At 35.1% G+C, this 12,699-nt stretch overlaps 1 protein-coding gene across 4 annotated transcripts in view; it reads left to right on the forward strand.

The window, feature by feature from the left end:
- Nucleotides 1-12,699, forward strand: part of VPS13C (vacuolar protein sorting 13 homolog C) — a 214,651-nt gene that overhangs the window by 159,027 nt on the left and 42,925 nt on the right. For all 4 annotated transcript variants that reach the window (XM_066342855.1, XM_066342851.1, XM_066342853.1 and 1 more), the window contains 4 exons: nucleotides 549-677; nucleotides 957-1,090; nucleotides 2,844-2,970; nucleotides 6,269-6,504. In XM_066342855.1, the coding sequence (XP_066198952.1) occupies nucleotides 549-677; nucleotides 957-1,090; nucleotides 2,844-2,970; nucleotides 6,269-6,504 (626 nt within the window). The remainder of the gene's footprint in view (nucleotides 1-548; nucleotides 678-956; nucleotides 1,091-2,843; nucleotides 2,971-6,268; nucleotides 6,505-12,699) is intronic.

Genomic DNA, 12,699 nt, shown 5'->3' on the forward strand with positions numbered 1-12,699 from the left:
TATATTCTTCTGATGGAGTTTCTTTCATAAATAGTCATTTTATTATCAATCAATATGAGATGTGGAGGAATATTTTCCATTTTCTTTCCTTTTTTTTTAGTTAGGTGGGGAGATAGATACCTGCATGCACCCCAACCGGGACCCACCCGGCAACCCCGGTCTGGGGCTGATGCTCAAATCAACTGATCTATTTTTAGTGCCTGAGGCTACCACTTTGGCCACTGAGCTATCCTCAGTGCCTGGGGCAATGCTCAAACCAATTGAGCCACTGACTGTGAGAGAGGAGGAAAGAGTGGAAGTGGAGGGAGGAGAAGAGAAGCAGATGGTTGCTTCTTATATGTGCCCTGACTGGGGATCTAACCTGGGATGTTTTCATGCTGGGCTGACACTCTATTTACTGAGCCATCCAGCCAGGGCCTGGAGGGAATATTTTAAGAAACTTAGAAATAATTGAAACAGGATAATATTTAGAAGTAAAAAATTAATTAGCTACTGTCTTATTTATGCCACAGAATTGTTCTGAGACTGATACTAACTTTTCTTTTCAGTGTCTTCCATTTTGGCCTGAAAATTTGTCAGGCAAACTGTGTGTGAGAGTAGTAGGCTGTGAAGGTTCCTCCAAACCATTCTTTTATAACAGACAGGATAATGGCACCTTACTGAGCTTAGAAGATCTGGTAAGTTTTCATGTTTTAAAATAAAGTATCTCTGATTTTTAATATTTGCTTTAAAATGTTTTATTAAAACAAGTCACAAATTCTGCCTGTAATTATTTGAAGATACTACTGTATCAATATGTAATGCCATAAAAGTATTTTAAGAGATCAGAACTTGTGTGCTTTTCAGTAAGAATTTAAGAAAACAAACTTTGTGTCTCCATAGCTGATTGAAAATCCAAATGTAAGTGCAAGTTAAAGCAATAACTCAATGTACTTTTTATCCCCTTCCTATAATAGAATTGTGGTATCTTGGTGGATGTAAACACCGCTGAACATTCAACTGTCATAACCTTCTCTGATTACCATGAGGGATCTGCACCTGCCCTAATAATAAACCACACACCATGGGACGCCCTCACATATAAACAGAGGTATGAAAAAAAAAGTTTATGAAAAATCTGATTTGCTTTTACTGGTCTAAAATTCCTTCTGGGAAGCACTTGAGATTGAATATGTGTCACATTCCAAATGTTTTCAGAGTTTAGAAAGATACGTTAGCCTTACCAGGTCGTAGCTCAGTGAATAGAGCATCAGACTGGAATGCCAAGGACCCAGGTTTGAAATCCCGAGTTTGATGGCTTGAATGTGGGCTCATCCAGTTTGAGTGTGGGCTTACCAGCTTGAGCGCTGGGTTGCTAGCTTAAGCATGGGATCATAGACATGACCCCATGGTCACTGGCGTGAAGCCCAAGGTGGCTGGCTTAAGCAAGGGATCACTCACTCAGCTGTAGCCTCTGGTTCAAGGCACATATGAGAAAGGAATCAATGAACAACTAAGTTTTCCACAGTGAAGAATTGATGCTTCTCATCTACTCCCTTCCTGTCTGTCTGTCCCTATCTATTCCTCTCTCTGACTCTCTGTCAAAAAAAAAAAAATACTATGGAACATATTCTGTTTATTGCTAACACCCTGAGCAGGTTTTGAGACAGTACTCTATAACCAAATACAATATTTCTGCAGCAAAACTTAGGAATATTTATACCAATCGGGATTAATAAAAATCTAGTAATAGTCTCATATAATTTCAGATCAGGTTTTGGTGCCAAATGACTATTGATACCAATTTTATAGAAGAATCATTTGACTTCTGGAGTTTTTAAATTTCAGAATTGCATATAAGGAGTTGCAAACCTGTTAAACATTATTATTCTTTTGTTATCTGATAATACTTAGAAAACCTCTCCCTATAAATTCATATCTAGTTTTTTTTTGTAGGGGTAGTAAAAGATTAAATAGGAAGACATTGAGTAGTCATGTTGACTATATATAGTAGAGACTGACAGGAATTTTGCTGGTCTTGCTTGTGCTGTTATTTTGCTTGGATGGGATCATTATACAATGATAATTTTAACCCTTATAATATATAATACTATATATTTGAAAAGAATTATTATAAATCTGCAAGGCATTGTTTTATTATAAAACAATTCTACATAAATAATTATATGTAAGTATAAAATAATGCCTGCCTGATCTGTCTATTCTTAACTCTCATGGCTTGAATCCATTGAAAGATTTAAAAGCGCAGATTGAAATTGAAATCTAACTGGATTACTTTTTTTCTTTTTCTTTTTTTAGTTCTTTGGAAAGTTTTTTATATTATATGGACCATACATCTTTAATATCAATTTCAGGATCGTCTAAAAATCTTGTTAAAATGCAGATTCTGGTTTAGTAGGTTTTTGACGGGGTCTAGGATCCTGCATTTCCAGCAAGCCCTAGGTTTGTGGATGCTGCTCATCCACAGACCACACAGAGTGGCAACATTGTGGACCCAATTATTTCTTTTTCTGCAACTCATGTTTCTTATGGATTGCATTTTATTAAAAAGCTTACATTTAAACACGGCTACTATTCACAGCATTTTCCACATGTGTGATCTGACATATCAGTCTGTTTACCTTAATAAATTCCATTGGTGTGTGTTTACCTGCATCAAATCAGAGCATACCGCAACTTCAGAAAGAACAATAATCTGTCACCTCGAGCTTATTTTTTAAGCAGAGTTGTGTTTTATTTACAAAGACTATTTTATAAGATTTTGTGCTAGCCCTTACTCAGTAAAACCTAGGCCTGGGTTTCTCAAGGCCAAGCTATTTTAATGTTGCATCATTGTGTTTCAGTGGGTCACGGGAAGAAGTGCGGTTGCTGCCCAGGCAGGCTCGGCTCTTTGCCTGGGCTGACCCCACCGGCACCAGACAGCTGACGTGGAGATACGCGGCAAACACCGGGCAGCATGGTCTCCTGAAGGTACTGTGTGACGTGACTGATGGCAAAGGCAGTAAACAAGCTGGCTTCACACAGTGTTTGAACTAAAAGTGAATTGGAAATATTTCAAAATAAGTTACTTTTGGATTTTAGATTGCAAATTGTTCATACCAATATTTTATCATAGACGTGCCAAAATAATTCAGTTACAATATAGGAAATAGGGCTTCTTTATTCAGCAAAGTACTTTTTTTATTTATATGATTTTAAAAGGAAAGAATTTTAAGGCTAAATGAAAAAACAACTTTATTTTGAACATATACCACTCTTGGCTGTCAGATTTTTATGCATGCTTTCCCAATGAAAGCCATCTTTTATTAATTAAAAGTCTTACAGTATGCAAATTACCCCATATAAATTTAATGAAGTATTTATTGAAACAACATTTAGGTAGCAAAATTAATCAAATGTGTTATTTCTTAGACTCTTAGGCTTTGAGAAGGGCTTAATTATTTTTCTACCAATATTTCTCTAATACAGAAATTATTCTTGCATAACGATAAATCATCTAGTTTCTACAGGAATAGATTTTATCATGAAAAGTTCTTACAGTGTCATATTCCATTGTCTGATAAAGCCACTTTCAGACTTTTGTTTTAAAACAGTAATTGGCCAACAATGACTGAATTATCCTTTTCTGTATTCCCTCTGAAATATCCATAAGAATCAGGCTGATGCAGGATTCTTGCAAAAATTTTCACCATGACAGTTTGATGAGCTCTGTTGGCTTACTTGTGCTTTACTTTTTATAACAGAAACTCTCAAGGTATTTAAGTTATAGAGAGAGGCTTAAATTCTGTTACTCTTAGCTACATGGCTCAAAGGCATAGGACCTCTACCAGGAGGCCCTGTATTATGTGGTATTATTTTCCTTCTCCTCACATTTAATGCTACTCAGCAACCACGAATCCCAGAAGATAGTACACAGAATACTGGAGAAACAGTGGGGATAACATGCTGGGGAAGGATAGCGCAGTCTGTATACTGAGCCAGATTCGGTAAGGTTCCTGGCATAGTACCGGTATGTGCAGAGGGTTGGAGTTTTTACTGTTTCTCTTCTGTGAAGAGAATGGGGCAGTAGGAGAAATAGCTGATTATACCTCAGTCAGGAGATAATCTGCCAGATTATGGAAATTGAGCTAGAAGCAAAGCAGTTTTCCCATTTTCTTGTCCATTTAATTGCTTTGAGAAGGGAGTTATTCTCAGGCCCTGGTGAATGTGAATGTGTTCAAAGAAAATCCAAACATTACTGGCAAACAGTAGATCTGAACAGGTCTTCATATGAATAAAGAAAAAAATATGACACGGGATTTATGACAAAAATACTTGAGGAAAATGTAACATCATCCTGTAGATTCAGAGGGTGATTGTACCTCTGGAAAACTTTTTACTATAGGGTGACCCAAAGAAAATTTTCAAAATGTAACCCTAGCCTCCGCAACTGAGTTATAAAGAAAAGACAACTACGAAATGGGAGAAAGCTTGGTGAAACAAAAGACAAAGACAACAAAGTAAAGGGAAAGAGGGTTGAGAAACAATATATTCTGTGCTTTATATGTATAATTATATATACTTTAATACATATAACTTAATCCTAAATTTTAATTTGAGAAATACAGATAAAAGATTATGGCTTTGCAAAAAAAAATCTATCAACTCATAGAACTAAGATTATGAATAAATGAATTTTAAAACAATCAAGAATATGAAAATAAAGAATTTGCCCTTAAAGTAAAAAGACAACTAAGGGAGTATATAAGTGGGAAATAACCTTTCAATAGGTGTGTCTCGTGTGTTTATGTGTTTCACATGCTATCTCTAATTCCTATGATCAGAATCTAGAACTGCTGGTGAGAATTCAAAACCAGGTCTGTCTGGCTTCATAGTCATAGACTTTTTCCACTAAACCAAACCATGCTTCCTATTATGTCAGTAAGTGAAAGTGGTTTAAATTCTTGTAGTAAATAACAAAACACACTCAGATGAAGTTTAAAAAATAGCTTTTTGGAAGCGATCTACCTTAATTAAACTAACACAAAAAATTATATATAAACAAGAGATAGTAGAGATTTAACAGGCAAACAGATTTAAAAGGAAAGCAAAGTTACTGATTTTAATTTCTGAACCACTCTTAATTCAAAGCAAAAACCATGAAATAGAATATGGTCATATCACAAAGAAGGCATGATAGCTATAAACCTTCATGTACTGAATAACATTGCATCAAAATATAAAATTTTAAATGCTAGTAGTCAACTGAAACACTATTACCTGAGGATATTTTAATAAACCTCATTGAATTTTTAACAGATCAAACAAATTTAAAAAAATAGAATTAGAGAATATTTAAATGACTAACATTGACCCAACATACACATCAAATGTTGTAATTTACAAAACAAGAATTTACCTTCTTAATAGGGATCTCTGAAAAACACATATTAGAATGAAAAAATTAGATGGGCTATTTTGACATACATTAAAAGCATATTAGATAGCATATTAGAATTAAAAATTTGATGGGCTATTTTGACATACATTAAAAGCAACAGGTAAATATTAAACAAAAACAAAACAACTATTTCTATACTCTTGGTAACATCCTTTACTTGTTTTTTTGTTTGTTTTTTTCCAAAAAAACCTGAGATGAAAAGCACCTAGCAGTACTTACATTGCCTGTTGAAATGAATTGTGCTTATATTTATGTTAAGCCCAAAATGAAGAGGAATCATTATTTTAATCTCTGAAAAGAGTAACTAAATCATAAACCTCATATTTTTCAGAGCTGTATGAGATGTTCAGCCACAATGGCTATTGGTGAAAGTTAGTTCAAACTGATCACCATATTTTGACTGTTTAACAATGTGATTTATATAAATGTTTGCACTGTTACAAAGTATTAAAGCAAAAATAAACTAGGTTAGTTTTACCTGAGGTCTAATAAACTTCGGAACCATTCTCTTGTCCATCTTGGGGACAGGTAAGCATCTTATGGCATTGGTGCCATTGAAGGCTGTTCTTGTTCCTGCTGGGTGCCTTTTGAGCACCAATTAGGTAACTCAAAGTAAAATATAAAAAAAGTAAGTACTATAAATATTACTGTTTGAAAAAATTGTTGAGATGTTTTGAAATGGATTGTAACTTTAGGTCATTTTGATGGATAGAGTTTTCTAATTTTTAGTCATGCCTTTAAACTTTTCTAAAAACTTTCTCAGTTGCTATAGTTCATCTTTATGTAATAAAAACTGTGGGTTTAATATAAAGTATCTCTTTTCCCTAGGATGAATGTGGACAGTTTCCGTATGATGCAAATATCCAGATACACTGGGTGTCATTTCTAGATGGACGCCAGAGAATTTTACTTTTCACTGATGATGTTGCCTTGGTTTCGAAAGCACTGCAGGCAGAAGAAATGGAGCAGGCTGATTATGAAATAACCTTTTCTCTTCACAGTCTTGGGCTATCACTGGTTAACAATGAAAAGAAGCAAGAAGTTTCATATATTGGGATAACCAGGTATGGAAGAAGGAAAATAAGGAATTAGAAATCTTTAAGAGACAATGAGTTCATAGTATCAAATTTGCTGAGAGTAAACGTTTACTTGTTCTGAATTTGATATACAGTACTGACATTCTTTCAGGACAACTTTACTGAAAGTAATTTTTACTGCTAGTTGATTGAAAAACACGTAAGATAGAAGGATGACTAAGATAATGTTTTTATTCTTAAATACTCATCCTCACTTGGTGGGAAAGAAAGAGGTTTGCTTCTTTCTTTGTTCTTTATATGTATTTTTCTAAGTGAATTTTAAAAAACACAGAGAAATGCATTTGTACAACACCTGACAGATTAAGCTTTCTATAAGTGCTATTACAATAATATTAACGTAATATTAGTACACTTATGTATACATGAGTAATATGTTCTTTTGGTTTTACATTCCAATATTGTGTAGTTTTTAAACTATATATGAAAATCATTTAATATTATATAAATCCAATTTTCCCTCATTCTTTGACTTATTTTTTACTTTAATATTATTTATGCTATTATAGTATTTTGTCAAACTGGCCTTTATTTATGTAAAACTTCATCTAAAAGAACTTAACTGCCTTTTTCTGACTCAGTAAAGATGTATACTGAGGAAAAATCAGTTGGTTATATAGTATTTAAAAATAGACTTAATTCTTTGAGCAGTTTTAGGTATATAAAAAACCTGAGTATAGAGATGCCATCTACCCCTGTTTCCCCTATTTTTAACTCTTTGAATTGGTGAATACATTTGTTACTATTGATGAACTAACACTGACATATTATTATCTAAAGTCTTGTTTTTATATTGTTTATTTTAGAGATCCTCCTTGTGTTGTAAATTGTATGGGTTTTGACAAATGTATAACATGTACCCACCGTTACAGTGTCATAGAATTGTTTCTCTACCCTAGAAACACTTGTGCCCCACCTGTACATCCCTCTTTCTCTTCCCCTGAACAACTGATCTTTTTACTGTCTCTAAAATTTTGCCTTTTTCAGAATGTTGTGTCATTGGAATTATACAATTTGTAGTTTTTTCAAATAGACTTCTTTTACCCAACAATATCTTTCAAGGTTCCTCATTGTCTTACGGCTTGATAACTCTTTGTTTCTTATCACTGAATAATATTCAATGTCTGGATGTTTGTTTTTCCATTCACTGACTGAAAAGCAATGTTGGTTGCTTCTAAGTTTTAGCAGTCATGATTAAAATTACTATAAACATACACAGGTAGGTTTTTGTGTAGACATAAGTTTTCGACTCATTTGGATAAATATCAAAGAGTGTGATTGATCGATCATATAGTAGGAGTATGTTTAGTTTTATAAGAAACTGCCAAGTTGTCTTCTAAAGTGGCTGCCCTAATTTTGTATTCCCACTGGAAATGAATGAGATTTCCTGAGGTTCTGCATTTTTGCCAGCATTTGATATTTTTAGTGTTCAAGATCTTGGCTATTTTGATAGGTGTGTACTGGTGTCTCATTATTTGATTTGAAATTCCTTAATTACATATGATGTTGAGCATCTTTTCATATATTGATACTTAATTGCCATCTGACCACTTTTTGGTGAAGTTTAGATTTTTTGCCCCCTTTTTAATTTTGCATTTTCTGTTGAAAACCTGTTGAGTTTTTAAGAATTCTTTGTATATTTTGTGTGCCAGACTTTTATCAGATGTGTTTTGCTAATGTTTTCTCTCTGTCTTTGGCTTGTTTTTCCATTCTTTTAATAGTGTGTTTTGCAATGCAATGTAGAAGACTTTAATTTTAATTTTAATGAAGTTCTTTTTTTTAATTTTAAAATTTTATTTAGAAAATTAACAGCATGACATTGATCAATAAGAGTACGTAGGTTTCTGGTGAACATATCTATAGCATTCGAACTGTTGATTATGTTCTATACACATCACCCAAAGTCAAATCATTTTCTCTCACCTTATATTTGTCCCTCCTTACACCTTTCCCCTACCCCTGCCCACTCTTCTTCCCCCATCCCTCTCCACCATGTCCCTTTCCCCCTGGTAACCACTTCATTTTTATCTATGTCTGTGAGTCTCAGTTTTATATCCTACCTATGTGTGAAATTATACCATTCTTAGTTTTTTCTGATTTATTTATTTTACTCAGTATAATTTTTTCAAAGTCCATCCATGTTGTCATAAATGTCATTATATCATCATTTCTTATGGCGGAGTAGTATTCCATAGTATATATACACCACATCTTCTTTTTTTTTTTTTTTTTTTTTTTTTTTTTTTTTTTCATTTTTCTGAAGCTGGAAATGGGGAGAGACAGTCAGACAGACTCCCGCATGCGCCCGACCGGGATCCACCCGGCACGCCCACCAGGGGGTGACGCTCTGCCCACCAGGGGGCGATGCTCTGCCCATCCTGGGCGTCGCCATGTTGCGACCAGAGCCACTCTAGCGCCTGAGGCAGAGGCCACAGAGCCATCCCCAGCGCCCGGGCCATCTTTGCTCCAATGGAGCCTTGGCTGCGGGAGGGGAAGAGAGAGACAGAGAGGAAAGCGCGGCGGAAGGGTGGAGAAGCAAATGGGCGCTTCTCCTGTGTGCCCTGGCCGGGAATCGAACCCGGGTCCTCCGCACGCTAGGCCGACGCTCTACCGCTGAGCCAACCGGCCAGGGTACACCACATCTTCTTTATCCAGTCTTCTATTGAGGGACACTTGGTTGTTTCCATGTCTTGGCCACTGTGAATAATGCTGTGATGAACATGGGGGTACATGTGTCCTTATCTCCTGATATTTTTGAGTTTTGGGGGTAGATACCCAGTAGAGGGATTGCTGGGTCATATGGTAGTTATAATCTTAACTTTTTGAAGAACCACCATACTGTCTTCCATATGGTTATACTAATTTGCATTCCCACCAGCAGTGAATGAAGATTCCTTTTTCTCCACAGCCTCTCCAACACTTGTTATTACCTGTCTTGTTGATAATAGCTAATCTAACAGGTGTGAGATGGTATCTCATTGTAGTTTTGATTTGCATTTATCAAATAACTAGTGAAGATGAGCATCTTTTCATATGTCTGTTTGCCATTTGTATGTTCTCTTGGGAGAAGTGTCTGTTCAGGTCCTCCCCCCATTTTTAAATTAGATCGTTTGCATATTTTTGGCTGAGCTTTGTGAGTTCTTTATATATTTTGGATAGTAACCTCTTATAAGAGCTGTTGTTTGAAAATGTCATCTCTCATTTGGTTGGCTGCCTATTTGTTTTGTTATAAGTTTCTTTTGCTGTGAAGAAGCTTTTTAGTTTGATGTAGTCCCATTCATTTATTTTTGCCTTTACTTCCCTTGTTTTTGGCGTGAAATTTATAAATTGTTCTTTACGGCCAAGGTCCATGAGCTTAGAGCCTATGTTTTCTTCTATGTAATTTATTGTTTTGGATCTTACATTTAGGTCTTTGTTTCATTTTGAATTAATTTTTGTGCAGAGGAACAAACTGTAGTCAAGTTTCATTCTTTTGCATCTGGCCTTCCAATTTTCTCAGCACCATTTATTGAAGAGGCTTTCCTTTTTACAATTGTGTGTTTTTAACTTCTTTGTCGAAGATAATGTGTCTATACAGGTACATGTGGTTTTATTTCTAGGCTCTCAATTCCTGTTTTATTGGTCTGTATGTCTGTTTTTCTCCCAATACCATGCTATTTTGATTATGATGGCTCTGTAGTATAATTTGAAGTCAGGTAGTGTGATACCTTTGTCTTCATTCTTTTTCCTCAGGATTACTTTGGCTATTTGGGGTTTTTTATGGTTCCATACAACCGGTAATTTTTTGTTCTATTTCTTTAAAAAATGGCATTGGGATTTTGATAGGGATTGACCATTTTAACTATGTTGATTCTTCCAGTTCATGAATATGGAATATTTTTCCATTTCATTGTTCTTTTTCAATTTCTTTTAATAGTATTTTGTAGTTTTCAATTTATATGTCCTTTACATCCTTTGTTAAGTTTATTCCCTACGGCTTCAGCTTTCCGGCTTTACAGCTCTATCTATGCTGATCTCAGGCTTCTGGGCGCTCCTTCCCACTTCTCAGCATACCTGGAGACTGGACATGGAACACCTCTGTTCTTCAGGGGAGAGAATTTCTCTGGAGTGCTAGTTGTGGGGTTTGTCTCTGCCACTCTTGGCACTGTGAGGTGAGAGAGGCAGGATCTGGGAGGCTGGAGGGGGCCTCACTTTAGTTCTCTCTGTCTCTGTTGAGTATGGGCTGCTGGCAGACCACGGGAACACTGACCGTGACCCCATGCTCTGGCCAGTTTGTTTTATCCCCCTCTGTTCCTCTATCTGATCACTTCTCCTGGCAGAAGGAGACTCAGTCATGCCGGGTATCCCTCTCCATACCCTCAGACAAAATTCAGAGAGCTCGAGTTTTCCTTCTCCCTGTAGTCCAGTAAGAGAAAAATATCCCAATAGCTTCTGGTTTGTCTCCTCTCTTCTCCAAAGCCCACTGCGAATGTTTTATCTTCTGCCTCCCTTTTTACCCCATCCCACCTCAGTCCATTTGGTGTGTGGATCTTTCAGGTGTGCCTGTGAGCCCAGCTGGAGTTTCTTTGTTGCATTGTAGTTGTTCAATTTGTTGAAATTTCAAGGGGAGAGGTCAGGAGTATCTCTCATAATGCCATTACTCTGATTTCATTTCTGAAGTTCAGTATCAGTATTTTTCTCCTATGGATGGTGGTTCTGGTATTATATATTAAAAGTTATTGCCACAGTCAGAGTCACTTAGATTTTTTTCTATGTGATCTTCTAGGAATTGTATAGTTTTGTGTTTGATATTTAGACCTATAATCCATTTTTGAATTAACTTTTGTGAAATGTGGAAGCTTTATCTAGATTATTTTATTTTTGGCAGTGAATGTTCACTTGTTCCTTCACCATTTATTGAAAAGATTGTCCTTTGTTCATTGAATTTCCTTTGATCCCTTTCAAAGATCAGTTGGCTCTATTTTTTTGTGTCCATTTCTGGACTGTCTGTTCTTTTCTCTTGATCTGTGTGTCTTCTTCCACCAGTACCACATTTTCCTATTTCTTTAGTGTCATAGTTATCGTGAAGTCAGAAGTGTCAGTGTTCCAACTCTTTTCATATCCTTCTATATGGTATTGGCTATTGTGAGTCTTTTGCCTTTTCATATAGATTTTAGGATCAGTGTGTTGATATCCACAAAATAATTGCCTGAGATTTTGATTGTTATTACATCATACTCATATATATCAACTTGGAAAAAACTAATATCTTGACAATATTATGTCTTTATATCCATGTATGTGAATATTTCTATTTATTTAGATCTTTGATTTTCTTCAGCAGACTTTTACAGTTTTTCTCATGTGGATCTTATACAAATTTGTTAAATTTTGTTTATACCTAAGTATTTCATTGCTTTGGTGCTATTGTAAATGTTATGTTTTAAATTTAAATTCCATTTGTTCATTGCTGGTATATAAGAAAGCAATTGACTTTTGAACATAACTTTGTATCTTGAAACTTCTTAGTTATAGGAGTATTTGGGTGATTCTTTGGGATTTTTTATATAGACATTCAGGCTATCTGAACAAAAGGGCTATATTTTTTCCCTCCCCATCTGTGTACTTTTTATTTTATTTCTTTGCATTATATAGAATTTCCTGCACAATGTTGAATAGGAGTGGAGAGAGTGGATATCTTTGTTCTTAGCAAGAAAGCATTTAGTTTCTCACTGTTGAGTATGATATTTTTTGTAGATCTTCTATATTAACTTGAAGAAGTTCCCCCCGTTTCCTAGTTTGCTGCATAGTTTTTGCTATGAATTGGTGTTGGATTTATGTATAATTTATAATAGATATTTTATTTATTACTTTCATTGACTCTTGTCCCTAAACACATTATATAGTGACAACATTGCTAACATTGTTCCTAATTAATACTAACCACCTACATAGATTAAAATACTATGGAGTTATATTTCATCATTATGCAAATGGTATAATCAGGAATTAGCAAAGTTATGGCCCATTAACCAATCTAAGCTGCTGCCTGTTTTCATGTAGCCTTGATTTCAGAAAGATTTTTTAAGTATTTTTAAATTGTTGATTAATAGCAAAAGAAAAATAATATTTTGTAACATGCAAAAACTATGTGAAATTCAAAATTTCTTGCCCCAAGTGAAGCTT

The sequence above is a fragment of the Saccopteryx leptura genome, chromosome 6 (assembly GCF_036850995.1).
Source record: "Saccopteryx leptura isolate mSacLep1 chromosome 6, mSacLep1_pri_phased_curated, whole genome shotgun sequence".
In the NCBI taxonomy this organism is placed as follows: domain Eukaryota; kingdom Metazoa; phylum Chordata; class Mammalia; order Chiroptera; family Emballonuridae; genus Saccopteryx; species Saccopteryx leptura.